Source organism: Bombus pyrosoma, linkage group LG15, assembly GCF_014825855.1.
Source record: "Bombus pyrosoma isolate SC7728 linkage group LG15, ASM1482585v1, whole genome shotgun sequence".
Lineage (NCBI taxonomy): Eukaryota > Metazoa > Arthropoda > Insecta > Hymenoptera > Apidae > Bombus > Bombus pyrosoma.
Genome location: NC_057784.1, coordinates 5692509 through 5715989, shown reverse-complemented (window position 1 = coordinate 5715989; position 23481 = coordinate 5692509). Strand labels below are relative to the sequence as shown.

Genomic DNA, 23481 nt, shown 5'->3' with positions numbered 1-23481 from the left:
GTATCGTGTTCCTTTTCACATGTCTCATCTGGGAAATTAATATAAGTTTTACATTCTAATTCATTAATTTCGTAATATCGTTTTGTAAAATGGAATTTTAAGCGTTTGTAAGGAATACTTAGATTTGGTAACATGAAATGTGTTTTGACGATAAAATTAGCTTTGTTTGGTGCAAAATTTTACTTGCGTAAATGTGGTGTTTCTTTCTATGCATTTCGTCTGAAAAATTAATGTAAGTTTATGCACTCTAATCTATTGATTTCGTAATATTGTTTCGTAAAATGGAATTGCAAGCACTTGTAACGAATTTTTTGACTAAAAAATATGAAATGTGTCATCGATCGAGAAACTAAGAATTGCATGGTTTTCTACGTGAACATCATTATTGCATAACTGTATGATTCAAGTTTTCTCATTCTTTTGAAAACATTTGAAAGGTGTATAGAGACTTTCTAAATAGTGGGGCAAGGTAGCTTTGTATTATTCGGGTGGAATTAGTATTCTGTGGATAAACCTTCTTAGCATCTGTTTGGTGACCACGTAATGTTAGATAATAATTTACCGCCATTTTGTCTGTAATACGATTCAAAAAATTCGTTACATCATTTCTACAGACTAAGATATTTGAAAGAATTTTGCAACTAGACTACGGATGTTTATGCACATATTATACAAATTTATAGATGTAAAATGTACAGAGTGCACGTAATGTCCAAAAATATATAAAATATTCAAACAGTAACTATAAAAAGTACGAGGTGATTGATAAATGTCAATACTTTAAGGGACGAATCTACACATTAAAATAAGTAAAATCAGTCATATGAACTCAAAAACCAAGATACGTAGAGCAAATGTTCATATAATTTTCATTATTTTATTATGTAGATTCATTTCTTGAAATACTAACATACATCTATAAATCACCCTGCACTTGCACATTATATTTGTTATAGCATTTATATATTAATTAATTAAATGCAAGCACAGTAAGGTTCATATCATTTAGTAATACTTTCATATGACTACAAAAGTTAGTATAATAACAATTAAATATAGAACCTGATAAAAAGATGTTTCATTGGAAAGTAAGGATATATGCAAATATTTTTTGTAACCACTGCATACAAAGATATAAATTTGCATAAACATTCGCAGTCTATAAGTTTCTTACTTTTTTGATGATAATTGAATTTTTGTTAATCGATTCAGTTGATACTGTACAAAACATAATATTTATTTAATAATTTATGGAGATACACACATAGTGTACAACATACAAGCCTTAGCATTCATAAAATGCCGTTACTTCATAAAGTAAACTGCACTTTATTTATTTTTACCCTCTAGAATATTTATATACAATCACACAACTTTTTTCCTTCGCTTTACACTGTTTGTCAAAACAAGTTCATTTAACTACTAAGCGATATGTGGCCCTGTCTGTTTCGCTCAATGTATCGTTGTCCTTATCAAATCCCTCGAGAAAATATGTTTGATAAAATTCTTTTGTATTCCGGCATTGAGTGAAACTCGGGGCCTGAATTAGAATGTGTACAGCGCATAAACATACAAAGTTAAAAGGGTCCAAATCTTCCAGTATTTAGACCCAGCTTATTTTTTTCATTTTTTCCCCTCTCTCTAATACAAAGCTGTGTCTACGCGCAATATTCTGTCAAATATTCGGGATTCTGTCAAAAATATTCTATATACAATTAGGGTATGTATAAAAAGAAATTTACATCTTAAGATTACAAGAAGAAAGATGATCTTTTATTCCGTTGCCATGCGCGGGAAATCAACAAATTTTTATCCGTGACACATACCGATTGCTATTTCTATATCTCCGAACTAAAAACATTACTTATAAAGGATCGATACGAGAACACGTAAGGTGCGTCACGGTAACATAAAACTAAATATTTAGAATTGCATTTAGCGATACTGTCAGCGAACGAAAAAGTTACCTTCTCGTTGTCACAGTGTCGCTATGATTTCTTCATTTACTTATATTTATGCGTTACACAAATATAGATCAATAATTCGTAACGAACATCAGAAAGGCGAGTTAATGTAACTCAATCGAAGATAATACGCAAACGATCCCAAACTTTAACTAGAAAGGAATAGAATGATAATTGAATGTATAGAATTGCTATCGTAACAATATGCCGTGTTAATGATTATTGGTAATCTGGTTAATGCAATTATTTCTATTGCTGGGATAGAAAATTGCGGGTGTAAAGCAACTCTGATTCGTCGCAGGAAATTATTCTCGAAACTAAATTTCTTTACTGTGCCGAAAACACAGAAATAAGTACTATGACGGGCAATACACGGATAGAACTAGCAAACGTATAAAATAGGTACAAGATTTTTTGTGATTTTCATCGCATATCGAACATAGAGATATTAATCTTATATGTCTATTCGTGGTCTATATTGTAACCTTAAAGGTGGGTCCCGGAACCTCCATCTTGTTACATAAACAAATTTCAATGTGTGGTCCTTGCCTAATAATTCATCATTGCACAATATATCAATCTGCAAAGAGCATCATTAATTAGTAATGCAATATAAATTATGATATGTATTTTTCATAATTTTTACTCACATCCCGATATTTCTCCATTCCATTTAACACTTTCTTAGCAATAAACTTTTTCAAATGTGTAATGGTTGCTTGGGCAGAGCACCTAATAAATCTTCGTTTCAAAGTTTTCAAGCTTGTATTTATGCATTCCAAACATACGTTAACCTGTGAAAACATTTGCTGTTTACAATTATCAAAACTTATTCAAATATAGAGTAAACAATTTTTATCTCTTTTTACCTGTTCATCAGTACGATGATAGTCTGATTCCGCATGTGCATCAGCTGTTGCCTTCTCTTCCTCAACATCTCCAGCATTTGGTAGGATATCTTTAGGGCAAGGTAAACCTCTTGCTCTATAAAATTCTCTTTCCCTTTTAATTTCATCTAGAAATAAATATACCAGATTAATCATGTTGCCAGTTATAGAGAATTTTCAAGTTATTAGTTTTATTAATGGCAAGAAAGTGCTAACTCTCTTGAAGATCAGGAACTAATTTGTAGACGATATCCTGCATAGTTCTGTCAAAGCTAATATATTGGAGGGGATGCGACTGATGTATGACGATTTGGCATGTTGGACAGGTATGCTTCTCTTCTAAATGTTTTACTAGACAGCTTTTGCAAAATGTGTGTAAACACTCGGTAACAGTAGTGGCATCTATCAAATAACCCTTGCATATCTTGCACGTTATGTGGCTGTTTAGTGTTTTCAACTTGATTCTCCTCTCCATGGCACTGGTAATCACCATTTAATAAATATTACCTGAAACATCATACAAATACGATCAGATTTCAATGCTGTCAAATCGTTCCAAACCTGTTACTTTACAAGACTAAAATCTTACACAGTAATTCATGATACTATTATTCCCCTCCCCCCGCAAAAAAAGAAAAGCTACAAAGTAACGGTTGACATAATGATACACGAATGACATTATTATAGAAATGGTCAAAATTTGGCAACACGTAAAACTCATAGAATTCGTTCTACTGACACATGGTTTAAATCGTTTAAAATTTGTCAGGAAATAAAATAAAGGTCATTATACAACGATCTGAAGGAGAAAATAAATACTGAGCTCGGTAAAAAGTGGGTTATCGGATTCTAACCTGAATGTCGAGTGTTAGCACACAATGGCAACTATCACTCGTGTTATTCGTTAGGGAGTTTCATTCGAATGGTCTGTATCATTCTTGGCATTTTTTTTGTCGTTGAATCGAAGCGAAATGGAGGGATACAAAATTAAATGTTCGACTAAAAACCTGGTAAAAACAACTTAGTGTAAATGTGACTCATGACAACAAAACGAACTGATCTCAGCGCCATCACTTGTCTTATGGGTAGTTCATCTCTGAACACGCGGTTTCGTTTGGTGGTGGGGAGTTTTCCAATGCCCTCGATATGTCCTCGATCAATCATAAACTAATTTGTTTATTCGTTTAACCGTGTCGATGCATGCGTATCTATTTTTTACGCGCGCGTGACTCGTTTGATTTCAACGATTTCAACGTTTGATTTCAATATGTTAATTAGAAATAGTTGAAAGGTTTTTGTATCCGTTTCTTTTCTTAATCGTAAACATTTAATAAATATGAGTTAGTCATACGGTTTTTAGCTTAGTTCATCGTTCAACCTTAATTCAATAATTAATATAGTTCATTAGTTATAATTTTGTTTTTTGCTACGAAATGTTTTTATAACTGATTATTATGTATATAACATTAAAAGAAAAATAGCATTGAATTATAAAAATAGCATTATGATTTTCAACCCACTAATTACAATAACCTTGGGAATTTTCTCAAAAGTAATAATTTAGTAGTTGCAAAGATTCGATTTAGAATGACGATATTTAGATAGTGAAAACTCGTTCGACGTTTCTCAGTCCTTCTCAGAATCCCAAGTTTGTAACATCTAAAACTAATAAGAACCGTGAAAATCGCAAAAACCATGCGAAAACGTCTGGAAATAATAAATGTAGACATTGAGTAATGTGGGTACAGTTTCCAGTGATTTATTCGAGACGAAACTCACGTTACAATAATAATCCAATATTTATGCAGACTATACATACAATCTACCTTGGTAAATGCTGATTTACTGGCTACCTTTAGGTGCTGGGTAACGAAACGAAAAAGAAAAAGTTGAGAAAAACTTTTAAATAAACAGATCGGTGCTATGTACAAAGAATCTTCTCTCATTTTTGTATATTATTTTCGTTGATCAATTGATTAATCCCCGTTCTATATTTTACACGTATCTCGCCTCATTCGTTCCATAATAATACAAAAAAAAAAAAAAAATAGTGTTAACGACATCCTAAAATACATCCTAAGTAACAATATACAGAGAAATAAATTATCTACTACTAAGCACCTCTCGCATGCACCATTTATACATCTTTATGCATTTTACATCCACGTGGACGATGCAATGAATTTTCTCCCCATCATCTTCTTCTCTTTATCTTCTTTTTTTCAATTCCTCCTTCTTCTTTTTTTTTTAACATTTGTTATGTGCAAAATTGTCTTCCGTCGTATTGTCAAGAAACTATACAATATCCTTTGAATCGTACTCGTCTCTCCTCGACGAAGACACTCCCGTTCGGATCACAACGTAGAAACTCGCGTGTTAAAGAAAAAAAAAAGACGATTAAAAACTCGACGAATCGTATCATTCACTTAAGATCTACAATATTCTTCCATCTTTCTACAAAAATTCGAAGATTCGCGCTCGTTGTCCACTAGAGTCCATTCACGTAGAAACGCTAACATAATACATTATCATTATACTTTAATAACCGAGTTCGAGCTATGTTACAGAGAAACGTACAGGTTTTATTAATTGACTAGTTACAAACACTTTTCGAGATGATCCTGTAGATCAGGTATCTCTTCTGTGCAAACCTGATGCACCATATACATATATATGTACGTGTTTCTTCTTCTCTTCATATTAACGAATACAAGAAGCCCTGGCGGAACTTTCCTTTCATCTCCTCTCTCTCTCTCTCTCTCTTTCTCTTTTCATTCATCTTCCCAAGGCACTTATCAATGGCACGGTAGTATAACATGTACAAAATTGGACGTGAATATTTTGTAACAAATTTTATTCTTTATTATATATCTCACGCTTCGGCTGCCATAGTAGTTCAGGTGTGCAGCAAAAGTCTTCGATACGATTCTGTTACGACAGAAACCTGAGAAACGCGTGTACGTGAATCACGTGGAACAAACGCACGTTCCATAATAGTAATCGATTTCCCAGGATATAGAGATAACAGGAAAATAAATACAATGTTGTTCGTAAGAAAATCAGTCTCCTCGAAGGCCGGAGTTTTCTTCCTCGATCGTTACTTTCTTTCTTCTTCGTTTTCTTCTTCCTTAAATTCTACGGAATACGCGCTAAACAATTCAATACTGATTTATATTATTTGGCGTGTTCGCTAGGTCAGTCGGTAGATCGACTTCCGTTCACCAGCGTTCTTCGACTATAAGATAGCCTTCTCTTCTTCGTGATCTTCGTTCGTTCTCTTCTTCGCATCTGATCCCTCTTTCTTCTCGTGCTTTTATCTTCTGCGCTTCTTTCGTTCGTTGTCCATTCTGGATCTTTCTCAGAGTTTTTACACAATCTTCGGCGAAAACCGATCGTTCGTGGGATTTTCACAGTAGGTAAGGGAATTTTTCTTCGCCCTCGTCGTCGTCGGCTTCGCTGGACTCTTGACTGGACGGCGGCGTGTCTAGCTGCGGGAGGCCAAGGTCCAAGTATTCCTAAAATGATACGTTACATCGTTTCTCAAATTCCAAACACATTAGGATTATTTTAAATATAACTGAGATTCGAAGATTGGAAGAAATAATCGAACGACCGAGTAATCCTCGCGCAAGGCAAACGAATGATTATGTAAATCATTGAAGCTTGGAAATTCTCTTCTGCTTGAAAGGAACTTCGAAATCTCAGTCTCGGTTTTCAGAGGATATTTCAAGTTTCTTACCTCGTTCGCAGTTATCGTTAATATCCTATCGAGATCTTCGACCAGTTCCCCAAACATTGGTCGTTCGTTAGGCTGGTAACTCCAGCAATCCCTCATCAACATGTATCTGCAACGTTGTTTCGTTTTATTAGTATCGCGTATTAGTATTCCATCACGATGAAAAATTGTAAAATTTGCATTTACATTTCGATGGAGCAACACGGTGGTTTCTCCATTCGGTGGCCAGTTCTTAGCAACTGGAACAATTTTTCTACGGATGGTACGGACGGATAGGGGGTACCACCCAGTGTCATGATCTCCCACAACAGAATCCCGTACGACCATCTGAAACATTACGACGATCGACTCAAATTAATGAACGAATATAAATGATACCAGTGTTGGTGACACTTTGTTACACGCTATCAGACTCATTCGATTTTATATTTTCGAAAAGATAAATAATTCCAATATTCTTTACAACAAATGAATATTTATCCAATTAATAAGAACATTTCTTATACTCACACGTCGGACTGAGTGGTATAAACTCGATGGAAGAGAGCTTCGGGTGCCATCCACTTAACCGGAAGTCTTCCGTCTGTGGTTTTCCTGTAGTAATCGTGACAGTGTATATCTCTAGCGAGACCAAAGTCAGCGATCTTCAAAACATATTCGTCACTGACTAAAACATTCCTGGCAGCCAGATCCCTGTGGATACACCTTCTGCTCGCTAAATATTCCATCCCTCTAGCTACCTGATAGGCGAACGATACTAGGTCCTTTTGGGTGAGAGTCTTTTTCTCTTTTGGTTCTTGGCCGATGGTCGGTTCGTATCCAGAGGAAGGTCTGTGATCCCGTAGAAAATCACGAAGGTTTCCATGCGGAGCGAATTCTACGACCACGTACAATGGCCCGCCTTGTGTACAGGCTCCTAACAGATTGATTATGTTCACGTGCTTGCCGATCATCTTCATCATCTCCATCTCAGATACCAAGTCCATCATTTCCGCGTCGGTATGACCCTCTGTGGAGAAATTGGTCACTGGGTAATTAGGTCAAACGATTGGTGTGTAATTGGCGATTAGATCTTTTTGCATAGATTAGAATTATTTTTAGATAGTTTTGATGAAAATCGAATGAAATAGGAATTTGAACGAAAAAAAATGAAAAATGTGAAGAAGGAGCGAAGGTAGCAAAATCATAACGAGAGGAAGAAACGAGGAATTCAAGCAACTTCGAACAATCAGAATGAAGCGTCGGATAAAGCGTCTACCTTTCAGCATCTTCACAGCCACGACGCAAGGAATCCCGGGTTTTCCAGTGTTTGTTTGCGCCCTGACGACTTTCCCAAATGCGCCTTCGCCTAGGGTGTTTCCCAAAGTCAAATGTTCTCGTGGCAACTCCCAAGCACTATCGACTGGAAGTTCGTACTCCGAGATACTTCCTCCATTGCTGTCCTCCGCGGCGACAGTCGATTTTTGTTTCTCGATCTTCACCACGGGCATCAACAACGGTTCTTGAACGTTCTGCGCGTTCACTAAGTTCTGCTTCTCCACGATCACTTTCTTCGTCCACTGAGTCACGACTGCAGCACGTGCCGTCTCTATGGCCAGCAGCTTCTTCATTTTCTCGCGTTTCAGACGATGGAAAATGTATATTACCACCACCACGCCCACGGCGAAGAAGATGAAGAGAACAGCGGCGAGGACGTTCACGAGAATTTGTGGTTTCGCTGTCAATGGTATTCCATGGTCCTCCAAAGCTGGAGGATGAAGAAATGTTTATTAGAATTGGGGACGATGGACAGATGAAAAGGCAAGATTCTTATAAGGTGTTTGGATATGCAAATTTCTTGGTATACGTTTAGAATACTAGAGACACTTCTTTAATTTTATAGAGAAATTTCTACTGTTTCTATTTTTAGGCGGAACGCGATAATCTTCTTGCGAATATAGCAAGATAATGAACTTATTAATGTTAGAAAGTTTATTGGACAATTTTGAGAAAGAGCAGAATTCATTGCAAAGATGTCAATTATATCTCTTTCTAAACATAACTAAGGAAATGCAATTCTGGAAAAGGGATTTTCATTGTTACAAAAAGTTTTAGGTACATTCGACTACTCGGAGATAGGCACTGCTGAAGGTTTCTCCCAACGCGTTTTGCGCTATGCAGGTGTACCACCCTTCGTCCTTCTGTGTCACGTTGTATAGCTTCAGTACTTCTGGATTGTCCGCACCTTCCGCCTGTTGGAAAGAATTCCGTAGGATTTAGAGAAATTCGTTGCTTTGAGTAGGAGGTGATTTAAGTAAGGGGATGATTTAGCAAATGGTTGTACGTAAGGTTGTCTTCGATTTTAGTTATAGCATAGTTTCAGTTTAAAGAACTATGGAAAAATGATCTTCTTTATAAATATGAAGCTAACTGCAATTGAATGAAAAATAAGCGATTCTGATATTTGAAAACGTACAAAGATGGCTTGCAAATAAAATGAAATATACTTGCAAACTTATCATACCGTGCAATTTAGATCTTCTGATGAAAGTAATATTCTGTTTAATAATTCTACGTTTCATAGCGATGAGAAGAATAATACTATGTTTAAAATGAAAAACTGTACGTCTCGCTAATTTACTCGCATTGTCGAGAAATTATACGAAATTCTCGAAAATTGACGCTTATGTAATAGTAACTCAGACTTTAACAGAACCAATGCAAAATCGAAGAATATGGGACAAGAAAAAGTTAGAGTTAATGAAAGTATTATTAGGATCATAAACAAGGAGACTTGAAAAAGTAGCTTTAGCGACATTTAAACTTTAAATTAATTTTGATCTATTGACGACACAAGAAGCGGAAGCGTATAAACGAAAATACAGTGTGTTCCATGCAATTTCAAGTAGTTCTACGTGCCCACCTTGACCTCCACCCGGAAACTTTGATTGGTTTTGTTGACAGTGTCGAAAGACGTGTGATAACCGTGATACCATTCGAGATGACGATGCGCGTCCGACAGAACCTCGCAGGTCATAGTAACGTTGCCTCCTATTAGAACTGTCGTGTTTCTTGGAGGCCTGGTCAGTATCGGCCGATGTTTCACGCTCTCTACAGGAAAAATAGACCCAACCACCTTTTTTACCAAGCTCCAGTGTATCAGAGAATAGAAAGAGACGAAAAGAAATCTCTCGAGATCAAACTTATTGCACTGTATTTCAGAGATCGAATATTAATAATAACTATTTATAATTATTTTCATGATTTAAGGAATTCTATGATTATATTTCTAAGATTTCGAGAATTAAAATTGTACAATTGTTTTCATTATTTTTAAAAATGGTTAGACATTCAAATAATTTAAAAGTAATTAAGAACGAAGGAAATTTAAACAAATTTTGTGTGCGTGTGTTAGTTCGAGTACTTTTTAATTCACTAAGAACCAAGGAATTAAATAACATGTAAAAAGTGTCTATTACATCACGTTAGTTTCTTGTATCACGATGTTTCTACAAGTAAGCTTGATCTCAAGAGACCTCGATCGTCGAATATCGAAGAAACAGATCGGAAGAAAAAAGAAGATAGAATACAGCAACATGACATTATTAAAACGTAAAAAAAAAAAGAACAAAATGAAAGAATCCACGTGGCAGCACCTGAAATACCAAACGGCACATGTTTCCTTCACCGTATCGTTAGTCACTAGGATATTATTTAAAAATCGCCGCAGACAGTTTACGTATCACCAGAGTCCCGTGGAATCTGTCCTATTTTATATAAAATCTTGTATACATTATTATACATAATCATTTTATACAAATAGTGTTTAATTAAAAATCAAGAATTAGAGCGATAATTAAAGATCCATGGAGAAGACACAAGAACCTCCACCACCTAAACAATATGTACAGTTCTTATTCGAAAGTGGAGAATTAAAGCGATGATTATAAATCCACGGAGAAGACACAGGAACCTCCACCATCTAAGCAATCCGGTCTGTCTGTACCTGAAGAAGAATGCCGGTCGGTGAATTCTCCTGGTCACCAGGGTACTCGACTACTTTCAGCCATTGTATATACGGTTCGAGATCGGACACGATCGGACACTTGAACGTCACCGTGCTGTTCACCGCCGCGGTTACGTTCTTTGGGAAATCCACGTTGATGTATGGTTTATGAGGAAAACGCTCTATGGATGCAATGAAAATTCACGACTGTTTAATGTCGTGATCCCTTCTTTTCTACGCTAGACGGTCGTTGGAAATTTCTCATCGATAGTATTTCCAGCGGAGCACGTTTATGTTAATCATGGCTAGACTGTGGATATTTATACTTAATTTAAAAAATAGAACCTGAGCAGAGAATTGTTTTATCCAGTAAAAATTACACTTTCAATTCATCAAATTGCTCATAAATGTATAAAGATCCGCAGTTTATTTATGACAATCTAATGTGCTGATTCCTTTCGTCCAGCGATGAACATGTAGCAAGCGACAATGTAAAAAGATATGGAAGTTTTAGAAACTTTTCTTTAGAAATGTTCTTCCTTTATGCAACGCGATCACTGGAAATTTCTCATCGATGGCATTTCCAGTGAAAGATGGATGGTAGATAGTAACGTGAGAAATGTTATGAGATTTGAAAAGTATGCAATGATCCAACGTCGTGATTCTTTCTTCGTGCTACCCGGTCATAGGAATCTCTCAATGGTTGGTATTTCCATTGGAGAATGTGCAAATGGTAATTTAAAATCATTTAACCGAACATAGAAATTGCACAGTGATTAATGGTCGTTAATGTCCTTCTTCTTCGAAATATCCTTCTCGATTGTTATCGTTGATTGTTACTGTTCCCAATGAAAAATAAGTGCAAATTGTATGGATTTAAGAAACTTTCTTTCTTTACATAATCGCTGGATATGTCGTAATGTTTTCCATTGAAGAACGTATAGCAAATGATAATATAAAATAATATTGCGAAATTTAGAAACTTTCTGGTCGCTGAATAGCGCGATTCTTTTTTCATTCTAAAACCTAAAACATCGTTTGACTACAGCTTACTTCGTTTATTCTAACTTCGTCGCAGATAACTCAGCAAAAACTAACTAACTGAAAACACAAGTTTTTGCTTTCCCATTGTACTATCGTTCCCCGAATTGTTTTAACGAAAAGAAAACAGACGACAGATCTTTCCAGTAAATAGAAGAAAAAAATGGGACACTCGTCTACTCACTGACAATTTCAACGCTACATTAGCTTTCCCATTATACATACCATCCTTTCAATAAATAAAGAAGACAAATAAATAAAAGGCACGATGCACTCAACGCGGCTCACTGACAATTTCAACATTACACTTTACTTTTCCATTTCAACGTTACTCTTACTTCTCCATTACGCTGTACGTTTTAGTAAATAAGAAGATAAAAATGCGACACTCACCGACAATTTCAACTTTGGACGTGCGATTGATGCATCCCAGCTCGTTGCACACCACGCAAGTGTAATTGCCGCTGTCTTCAGGCACTAGATCCTCCAATCTAAAGGTCCACTTAGACATAACCACCGTGCCAAGCGTTCTTTTTGGTTCTTCGTTGTTCTTGTACCATGTGATGTTCGGCCTTGGGTTGCCAAAGCTTGGACATCGTAAACGTAACATGTTGCCAGCTGGTTTCACGACCACGTTTGGCATCTCTACGCTTTTATTGAACGATGGTGCTCGTACGGGAGCGGTGTTGTTGTGTTCACCGGCTGTTTCATTCTCCAGTTTCTCGTTGTCCAGGTCGACCTCCGCGTTTTCGCTTTCCAGGTGCAACGACCGCGTTTCTGGCAAATCTGTGACACCCAGATTCGTGTTCTCTTTCATTCGGAATTAATTGGACAAATTAACTGGAGGATCTAGAATTGGCTCGTTTAAACGGAAGATAGGAGCGTTAGGTTAAACTTGCAATACTTGGAAAGGGACCTTTGGAATGGGAAGAAACATTGATTGGAATTTCGCATTGAAGGGAGTGGATTTTTTAAGTAATCTGATTTCTTCAAGTTTACGGATGATACAATGCAGGAAGAGCGAAACGAAATTATTTCTACGAATTCCTAAATTATCTAAAACGAAGGGTTTCCAAAGATATTTTGAAGCTGCTTGGAATTTTTAAAGATTTCCAACGATATGAAGATGATTTAGGAAAGGAATATTATTATCGATTCTTATGCTATCACTTTCAAATTACAAATGACAAATTACAAATCAATTACGTACAAAATGTAACTAATAAGCGATCGTGAATTTTTAATCAAATTTTGTTTGACATCGTCGATGCAAAGTACGAACGACTGTCCAAGATTGGAAAGCGAAGAAAATCCGAGTACTAACTTCTCGCTTCGATTTCCAATTCGTTCGTTTCCTCCTCGTGTCTTCCCAGTCTCTCGGTTTCGTGCTGGTGTTCGTCGTTCTGCAACAATTCGATTCGTATCGTCACGTTCCTCCATTCGTTCGTCATGTTCGATCCAACCAGGCAACTGTACGAATCTGCGTCCTCGGGCTCGATGTACTTGAATCTCAGCGTCTGTTTCATTAATCGAATTCTTGGCGACGATGGTCGGAAAATATCGTCGCCTTTGTACCAAATCGTCTCCGCGTTCGAACTCGACGAGCATCGTAGGATCAGCTTCTCACCGATCGACACAATCACCGTGTCGGGATGATTCAGATCTGTGAAACGAAAACAATTTATATTTCATATTTTTTTGTTAAAAAATATTCATATTATCATTTATTTATTATTAGGACGAGACTAGGGCAATATGAAAGATCGTTTGGAAGATTATTTTCCAGTACTTGGATAGTCCAGTATTTATGATAAATTTGATGGCGCAGAAATACACATAACGTGGAAAAATATGGAGATAATATGGAAATTATAATACCTTTTGCATTTTCTAAAATATGACCATTCTCTGCTTAGTTTTCATTTTTTCTAAATTATTAATTAAAAAATTAACTCCTCGACAATCTGATAAAATTACGAATTCCGATCGAAAAATATACAGTTTTCTTTCCAAAATTCTTCCGTACGGAATAGAAAATGTTAAGAAACGTCTTACAATTATTTTTTTAATAATTACGTGGTGTACGATAAATTTTGAAACACTGGATGCAAAACTCTACGATGCAGATCGGATAACGATATCTTGCCTGTTCTCTGATTTTCGATTATTGAGAAACCGCGTTCATTTCATAGACGAACGACTGAGAAATAGGGAAAAATTATGCAGATCCAAAGCTGTATAAAACTTTGCGCATGTTCGAGCGTATCGAACTCCGCATTCGTGTCAACGATTACACTGGAACGAAATCTCTCCGCAGTTTAGAACTGCGAGTTCTAAGAAAGTTTATTATCATATAAAAGCTGATGTGTGCTTTTTCACGCCTTTTATCGTAAACGGAAGAATTCTGGAGCATAAAAAAAAATATACATTTTTCTGATCGTAACTTCTCATTCTTTTTTTTTATAGACTGTCGAAGGACTGAACACGTTTGACGACTTTTCTCGCCGGCATCACAGGCGAGATAAAGTGTAGAACAGTTAAAATAACGAATTTGCATAAATATTCGCAATCTGGCCACGATGCGCCGCTTAAATCTATCAGAAGATCGTTTTCTCGGCGACTTTGATCTTCATAGTTTTCCACTTTCTGTCGCAATATCGTACGAATTATCGAACTTGTGGGATTCTTTCACTCTCGTTTGCTTGGCAGATAAAACGCGGTAAAACATCATCGTAATGATTCTTTGTAACAGCGTTTCCTTAACTATAGAACTACCGATAGTTAAGACGAAGCTATTTCTACGAAAACCAGTGAAAATGACTGGTCTTTAAAAAATACGTAATAATAGAATATTTGTATATTTATTAATTTATTAATTTCTTACGGAAGTAATTCCATGTTATGTAGTACATTTTTGATATTATTAATCCACCTGGGGCCATGATCTTTAAACGAGAGTTCACACATTTATAAAATTGTACAACCAGTCATTTTCGCTGCTGTGGTATTTCTAGTGTTAGCATCTAGCGATCTAGCGATCGATCCGGAATTTTCCTGATAACACATATCATCGTATCGAATGATACGCGGTAAAAATTTAAAAAACGTGTGGCAAGTTGTACAAGACGAGAAAACTGGTTAATTGGGGTTCGATAAACAGATTGCAGGACCTTTTTACTCTTTGACAAGTACCAGTCATTTTGACTGGCATTGGTATAAGTAGCCTTGATGCAAAATTATTTCAGGTTTGAATGCATAAAAAACGAAATAAAATTCATTATATTATCATTTTTATATTTGATTATATATCATCACGGAAAAAATATAACACGAAGTAGGAATTTTAAAATAGAATTGTAAAACCAGTCAATTTGACTGACGTGGAGTTCTAGTGTTAATTGTATCGAGCAATGTAATTCGAAGTTTCGCAATGAAATTACAAGCTTGTCATACGACGAAGCAAAGCACGTGAAAGCTGTATTAATGGGATTCTACCCAGATTATTTAGCGCCACAGACGCGAAACATGGCTCGTAGTACGCTTCCTCGGCACCAAGTTCACGAAACATAAACCGACGGCTTTCGCTACTTGGCAACCTAACGCGGATTCTAATTCGATTCTTCCGCGAATCGTGGCCGTAATAAACGCCGCTAAAATTGCGTCAAAGTATCGCAATTCGATATTTCACGTCGATTCTCTTAGCTACGCACAACTTATCCGTAGGATCCTTTATTTGAGAAAGCGATTCTCCACTGCGATGCGTACTTAATAGCAGACGCATGGTATCTTCACAGAAGGGACATTCTGAAAATGATCAGCCAAACAAATGCGAAACGAAGGATACGCGTCGTCTGAATTTTTGCATCTCCTTAGCATTTCGGTTTAATCTTCGCTGAGTCGTAATTAGCGTCTTTTTAAGAAGCAAGATACGTATACGTACATCGTGTTGTATGTTAATTAAAAACCTCTACCTCTAATTCGAGGACGCAATACCATTTTTGGAAAACTTCAATTCTTCCAAGAATCATTTTATTTCTTATTTAGAGCGTCTACGTGGATTTTTATGGATTTGTGAGAAATGTGAGATCAATCAACGAAGTTACGGACGTTCGAAAGATTTTTAGGCGAATAATTATCATCGATACACAACATTTTAAACACGTTTCTCTCAGATCTGTTATTTTTCAACACGGCGTTCACGATACCATAAAATCTACCCGACCAATTGGCTCAAGATTTGGTGCGAATCTTCCACGCATGTATAGTTTGAACTATAAGCTATAGTTTGAACAAGAACGAATTCGATATCTTCCTTTTTTTCTATTTATTTAAGCCTTTGAATGTTAAAGAAACATGGAGAAGATCACAACGATCGAACTTCGTGGAGGGTCGTCGTTCTTTTAATTATCGACTTTTTGCTTTCGTCCTAGTTTCGTGCTACAGCCAAACTCATCCTAATTAACAATCTCCTTGAGTTTCTTATTTTAAACAAGTAGAACGACCGCAATCGTGGACTCCATGAGACGAGGTCTTTTTGCCAATCGCGTACGAGGGCATACAGTGCCATCAATTTTAATTTCTTCTCGACAAGAAAAATGACACATGCTATTAACATATGCAAAAATATGCTCTGCAAGTTTCATTGCAAACACTGTTACAGTCCTCTTTGTAAAAAAAAATCGAACAACCTAACAGGACGTGTTTCACGTTGGACCATCCTCTTGGCCAAGTTAGAAACAAAGAAAGCTCAAGCAACAAAGACCTAAGTCAAACCTGAAATTCACTATGCTATACTGCGATACGTTATATCATGTTATTTATCGTGTTATACAGTATATTAATATCACGTCATATTTCCCTATATTTCGTTACAATTATGTCAAATGTGCACGTTTGTAACAGAGATCGTACTAGATTTTGAATCTCGTTGCGATAAACAAACAATAATAATAATAATAATAATAATAATAATAATAATAATAATAATAATATAGCGTGCAAAACGAATATTCGACGAGGCTGGAATCTTTCAGTATTACGTATTCAGAAAAATATGAATTTCCATTAACTGCAGTTTTAGCTGTTTGAAACTTCCTAGTCAGATCGATAGCTATTTACGATATGCGCTTCGTCTCTACCACTGATTCATCAATCATATCCTTTCTCCGCCTCCGAGGAAACCTCGATCATCGATCGTAGCCGCTTCCAGTTGTCACAACAACCTCGTCCTAGTTATCGTCAACTCGTTAACCGCGGTTAATGGATATTAACCGCAATTTCAGAAATTTATTTTCTCCATCCTCTGCTAATATTCAATTACACGGGTCTTCGTTCTCTGTACACTGTAACAAATTGTCGATCGATTTCCCTTATAAATTGATGGCTCGAGCCTTGTAATTATTAGTTCTGCAACGATTTTTCTAGAATTACAGCTCACGTAGATGAGAAGTAATTGCCCGATATCGTCGTGCCGCGTGATCATCATAGCCTTTTAATCCATTTTATCTTTGATCATTGGTAATTAAATCCTTCGGGCGGCGTGATAGATTTAATTGAAATTAAATTTTCGACAATACGCCGATCGAACGATAACGTTTCGATTCTCGCGACATCGAGCGCATCGTTATTGCTAAGATTTAACAACTGTTTTTATTTTACGGTCCGATGGAATTTCTTTGGTCTTGTAATATATTGCAACAAGGTGGTGGTTGTTTCTTTATTCCTGCCAGTAAAACATATCAGTTTTAATTTCTAGGATATTTTATTGCTCGTTTAATAATACAGCTTGTCGAGAATATTTGTAACTGAAAAATGATCTTCGCTGGCGTTTCATTACTCAGTTTCATAGATATCATTTGTCATACGACTCTGTTCTCTTCTATTTCCTTCATCGTTTACCATATCCTGATGGCGTGTTTTATTTCACCCAATACTTTTTAGTTATTGAATGATGCCAATCTATGTAATGCGTTGTTTTATTTAATTAAAGGAATACGTTCTCGCCATTAAACAGATATCACCACGTCGGTTACGTTACTGGAACACGTACCAACGCTTACTAACGAATCAATTAGAATCGTACGATCTGCTTCTATAAATTTATTCAACCGTAAGAAAACAGCATAAACGACTTGAAACTTGACAGGAAATTTCAAAGAATAACGCGTTTAATCTCGTTTTTCTCAAGAGAAAAAAGGATAGATTTTCTTCGACCATAGAACTTCTTTCGTTGATATTCCTGCGACGCAGATTTTTATTTCTGCGATATCTTACACCGATTTGCCTTTAGCTCAACGTATTTGGCCAAAAATCGATAACAAAATACGCGACGTCAAATCCGTCGAATACAATTTTCCGTCTTAACCGCAAGCGCGAACCGCTGACACAACGATCGCGTGATGCAAAATCGTTCAGCGTCGTTCCACGATTTCTCAACCTTGAACATCGATTGAACTTCGGCGCGACCGGAGAGCCATGGACTTGGCTCGGTTCGAGCTCTTTCTCTTTCGAGAATCTGGTCACGGGGAAACGTTTACCAGGTCGACCCATTCATGATATTTGGGCGATCGAGGTATCGCCATTTGGACGTTGGCCAGGCGAGAATCGCGACACTGTCCCTTCCGACGTTTCATCTGGAACCACGTCCCATCGTGTCCTCTTCCTTTCCGTTCGTTTGCGTCGACGTCGATCCGTTCTCTCTTCCCCGTCAGTAAAACGCGTCTAACTAAATTTAGAGATCTGTCGAGGGTGTCTGTGCCGATCCTCTCGTCTCCGCCACGTGTCGCGCCATCGTTTCGAATAGAACGTCTGTTCGCGCCTTTCAAGTGCGACGATGCCGATGGAATTGTGTCAATTATCGATTATTAATCGCTAATTTCATATTAGATGTATATACGTTTTATATGCTGTTATATGGTTTTGTATTTTTTAAAACACTTTGCATCTTGTTCGTTTCGTTGTTTTTGTTCCTATTTTATTAGTTGCTAACTCTTGGTAATTAGGTTTTATTTAACTACTCGTTACGAAACTCTTCGAAGCAAATAGTAGCTTTTCCGCTCTTTCTACCAGACACCTTGAAAGACAAAATAGCGTAACCAAGCTGAGGTAAGGATGGTTGTATTTGTAATAAAATTGCAGCTTCTACTTGAGTATTTAGCTATCATTCAGTCGGTTACTTATCGGTCATAAAGTAAAATAAAATCAAACAATTGTAGGAAGAATTTGAATGCTTCATTTTAATTTAACTTTCACGTGGCACGAAACTATTATTGGTATTCGACTGAGTAAACTTCGACACGCCGAATCTACTTGTTTGAACGTCGAACGATTATGATGAGAACGTATCAAGTATTCTGACCGAGCCTCCAGCTACGTGCATTTAACATTTATATTTCTGAATATATTTTTCTCTATTCGTATCTGTCATTTTACCGATTTCATATCGTTTACGCGTATCTGAAATTTCAATCGAACGATATCGCGCAATTTTTCCAAAATTCACGTTTTATTTACCAAAATGGCAAACCGTATATCCTGCTCGATGCTATTCAGTTTCCTGACATACCTTTCAATGGCAACCCTAACTGTTTCAATTAACGTCGATCTCTAGCGATAAACGTGGAAATCATCGTTTTAATAAATCCCGCTTGCTGATGTTAGCTCCGTCACAGCTACGAAATTAGCCAATTTGCCTAATTTACGTCGTTACAACAGCGACAGTCGCGAATACCTTGCAAAATGCTCGAAACGTGTCTGCAATTAGCCACGTTGAAAGACTATTTATCATCTGGTCTTTAGAAGCATAGAACGAATTCCATCTCGCCCACCATTTCCTGGAGTCGATGTTGCTGCGCTTCGTAGCCGCAGCTACTCCAGTTGCATCTTCGTCTCCTTGCTTTCTCCGTTTCTTTTGTCTTATCTCCAAACATCCTCGGCGTTCGTGTACAAACGACTAATTGTCCGTGAGAGCTCTCTTTTCCCTCGACGGAAGTTCATCGAGTTTATTGTCTTTGCGAGTTCCGTTCCCGCTTCTTTTTTCGGACACGCGTCCTCACGTGCTGTACTTGATGCCTCGTGGACGTTCTCCGATTGTTTGACCGAGGAGACACGACACGAGCAAACAGACGACTCGTTACTTACGTAGCTTGTTCGCTGCTTCTCAATGTCCAAGCGAGCGTTTTATTTTATCTTCGGATATGCGGATAGTTCCGGTTTGCGCATTGAAATCTTCCCGCATTTCGAATGGAAATAGGATCTTCCCTTTACTTTTCTCTGTTTCTGCGTTTGAAAATTGCTTCGTTGCACGGATCGTCGATCCTCGTATTTTCTTCTCTTTCTTTCGGTTCTCCTATTAAATCTGGAAATAACGCAGTTTAAGTTTAATATTCAAAAGAGAAGAACCTTCTTCTTCTTTTTTCTTCAAATCGAACGGACCAACTCGAGTTTCTTTCTTGACAAGTTCGAAGGATTATTTTAGCAGGCGAAGCGTAAAAGAAATTTTGAGAACATTGCGATTGGTCGGAATCGCGAACGGCATAGCAAAGATCATTTTTTATATCTTTTTTTATCTGGATCCTCAAAGAGAATTTAAACGATACATTTTGAAGATTCACGCTGGTTTGTATACGCGCTGAAAATTTCATTGTTTCGTCTTGGCAATAAAATTATATTAGTCACGTGTGTTTAAGAGAAGTTGTTTAATTGTCACAGAGTTCAGCGGAGAATTAAAATATCCTCGATGTCTTATCTTCTTTGCTTAACGATATAATGAGAATTCTTATTACTAAACGTTAGTTTTATCTCAGATAATTTTTATAACACAGCGCATAGTAATAAATGAGATGTCAAAATTGTTAGAAAAATCGATCGGAAGACTTTCGAAAGTGTGAGAAATAGAAAATATCGATTATTGACTGGTAGAACGAAGTTCGATTTCTGCGTATGACATCACGCACGCAGCCATCTGTTTCGTTCCAGGCGCCACGAATAGCTACAAACATTCCGAGAGGCTTCTTTGTCTTTTCTCTCGATCCTCTCCTTCCTTCTTTACATTTTCGTCAATGCTCGCTGCTTCTGGCGGGTTTACTCGGACGAAAGGCCATCCGCGAATACGAGAATCGTTGTAAACAATTTCTGGCGAGCGACTCGATCCTCCATTTCCTTTAATCCTTTGACTGACATCGTTGTGTCATATGCGGTCACAATAGTTTGAAGTTGCTCTTGAAATTAAATCGTTCGACTCTGATTTGTGTTCTGTATTTTATGCTGGGAAGATCATTCTTGATATTAAACAGAAAATAAAACGTGCAAGTAGTAATGAAATTTCCTAATAAAATAAAATAAGATCCACCAGCTTCGTCAAATCTTAATTCTACAATTTTTTATTTTATCTGGTACGTTCCATTAATAATATTTCAATCACCAAGTTCAAATTAAATATATTCTGGTTGCCAATCTTATAAAACTACTTATACTTTGCAAATTTAAATGTACAAAAATCAATTGTATCCCGATACAATTTTATTCTACGTTTTACACGATGAATCGTCTCGATGAGGAAACTAAAACCATAGAATAGGAATTCGAGTGGAATATTCTTTCAGAATCGATTAGTCTGTTCGAATTCTATTTGGCATTTTATATTTCACCGGATAAATATCGTTCCGCGTAATGATATTTCATCCCGACGTCAGTCTCTTCAATTTTCAACATAGTTCACAATAATTCTTGGCCGACGTCGGAATTAACAATTGCATAGTAGGCAGCAAATTCGATGATTGATCGCGTGCATGATCTACATAGCTAGAATAGGACGTGAGAAATCATAGTGATTTCGTTTGGGGAGCACTAACCAGTTAGTTAAATGGCAGGGACCTAAATATCCCTCGTTTGTCCACGGGAGCGAGCTTCCACGTTTATTTATTCGTGTCTGGGGTGAGACGTGCACCCTTTTACGGTGCCATTATGCGGTGGCCAGACTTTTCTTCCATTTTCCCCTTTACCCTCGTCGTCAAAGGATTTCTACAGCGAAGAAGCAATATACAATTGAATCCCAAATTATAATTTCCTACCAAAGCATTTCTTAAAATATCACCTATTATTTTGGCTTATAACAAGTTAACTCGTCACTCAGATTTCCAACATTTCGACTAGAAAATTTCTTCATTTATAGATCAAGGAAAGAACATCGAAACCATCTGGCTGCTGAAACGAGCAAAACTCTCATAGAAAGTAGACTAAAAAGAAAACAGCCCACTGATCTCACTAAAGAAATAAAATAGTGAAACTGGAAGATGGTATCCCACTGGGGATAGCCATCCACATGTTATTTAGCAATTAAGTTAGAAAAATTTACCAAATGTCCAGCTGAATAAATTGTAAAGTACAAATTTACAGATCTCCTGTCTTGTAATACCGTTTCATAGTATTTCTATTAAAAATCAATTGTCTCGTATATTATTTTATGACTATATTCGTAAGAAGTTCGAATTAATTTGTTTCTATCGACTTTCGATTCTATCCATCGCACTTAATATCTGTCTATGGCAATTAAACTCTGTACCACGGTATTCTTGCCGCTACTACGATCATCTTGCGATAAATGTTATTAAACAGGTTTTGGAGTTCAATATTTAATTGATTCACACAGCTTCAGTTTTTATATTCTGTATTTTTCCATCATGTACAGCCACATGAACACACCGGATACACTCAGATAATTAACACGTGGCGGACGACAGAAACAAAAGAGCGTCGTTAGAAGTCGTACCAACTTTGCATGTAGGAACTAGTGATCATACCAACCTAATATTTTCCTCAATAATAAAGGGAATAAAAATTCTCCAGTTTTGCCACTTACAGTATTTTCTACGAGTATCCTTCGATTACAAAAGCTTCCTCGTAATCAAAGAAGTTACGTGTTTAACAATTTAGACGCGTTTAACGATTCGTTTGCTTACCAAATTTCTAGACCAAGATTGCGATAGGAATGTTGCAAGAGCGTAACGAAAGCGAGAAAGCAACGCCGAAAGAAATACGTAATTACCTTTAACGCTACCGTCGCGGACTTGCACGAATTTCACGCTTAATAAACCACGTGATCTGCGCAGGCAACGAAATTAAAAAAGGGAACAAGATTTTTCGATCGAGGCAACGAGAACTCGATTCCCGCCGGAAGCAACGTAGCGCTGTTACCTGGGCTACTCGTGTAATTTACGACCGTCGGTTTCAATCTCTATATAGAACGTACTCAGTTCGTTCCACTAAATTAGCCAGCGACATTTCACGCGGAATCATTGGAAATAATTATTATCGGCCGCGAGACCGTTTCGACAACGTTGAACCATGTAACGATCGCACGGAGCATTAATTCCGTCTAATAAATCTGCGGATCGTCTGAAAAAGCCTTCTTTGCACACCTTTCGCTGCGTTCGATGCTATGGAACTCTTATGGTTGTTGGCTCGTGCTTCACCGTGAATAGCACGCGCCGCTCGTAAATTAATCCCAAAGTTTTCGCGTGGTCAACGGCGGCAGCGAACGGCTGTTAAAATATTTTCAAACATGAAATTATACCGATTTAGTAGACGTACTTATTGTTGTCGATGATCTATGGCCCATTAAGACTCGTGTCTTTCGCCTTGCAATTGTTGGCGACGAAACTGAGTACGAAACTTGTATTGAATAAATTATAAATGAGAAGTACATTGAAAGAGTGTAAAGTAATGACAAGTTTCTATGTACAAACACACACATATATATATATACATATTTATGTTATCAAAAATCACTCAAATTCTCAAAGAAGAATTGCAATGTTTTTTTTGATATTCAAACGATGTTCAAAGATAAAAGTTTGAAAGACGCATACT

The 23481-nt window shown here is 36.9% G+C and overlaps 2 protein-coding genes and 1 long non-coding RNA gene across 8 annotated transcripts in view; 1 reads left to right on the top strand and 2 right to left on the bottom strand.

Moving 5' to 3' along the window:
* Window positions 1–26: 26 nt before the first annotated feature.
* Window positions 27–23481, top strand: part of LOC122575703 — an 81781-nt gene continuing 58326 nt past the window's right edge. Inside the window, exon 1 of the long non-coding RNA XR_006319513.1 lies at window positions 27–232. This is a non-coding gene — a long non-coding RNA (uncharacterized LOC122575703). The remainder of the gene's footprint in view (window positions 233–23481) is intronic.
* On the bottom strand, window positions 1217–3910 carry LOC122575693 (polycomb group RING finger protein 3). Its single transcript, XM_043745011.1, has 5 exons — window positions 3706–3910; window positions 3068–3358; window positions 2834–2979; window positions 2615–2758; window positions 1217–2544 (listed from the first exon to the last, which is right to left on the bottom strand). The coding sequence occupies exons 2-5, from the start codon at window positions 3342–3344 to the stop codon at window positions 2419–2421; spliced, it is 693 nt and encodes a 230-aa protein (XP_043600946.1). The 5' UTR covers window positions 3345–3358; window positions 3706–3910; the 3' UTR covers window positions 1217–2418.
* The window catches only part of LOC122575688 (fibroblast growth factor receptor homolog 1-like), a 110675-nt gene continuing 91779 nt past the window's right edge, over window positions 4586–23481 (bottom strand). For 5 of the 6 annotated variants that reach the window (XM_043745001.1, XM_043744999.1, XM_043745000.1 and 2 more), the window contains 9 exons: window positions 12938–13276; window positions 12007–12399; window positions 9490–9677; window positions 8686–8818; window positions 7846–8334; window positions 7098–7596; window positions 6774–6914; window positions 6591–6696; window positions 4586–6366 (listed from right to left, as the gene is read on the bottom strand). In XM_043745001.1, the coding sequence (XP_043600936.1) occupies window positions 6259–6366; window positions 6591–6696; window positions 6774–6914; window positions 7098–7596; window positions 7846–8334; window positions 8686–8818; window positions 9490–9677; window positions 12007–12399; window positions 12938–13276 (2396 nt within the window). In that variant the 3' untranslated portion in view covers window positions 4586–6258. Of the gene's footprint in view, window positions 6367–6590; window positions 6697–6773; window positions 6915–7097; window positions 7597–7845; window positions 8335–8685; window positions 8819–9489; window positions 9678–10572; window positions 10755–12006; window positions 12400–12937; window positions 13277–23481 lie in introns of all 6 variants that reach the window. The other variant, XM_043745003.1, reaches the window with a different exon arrangement.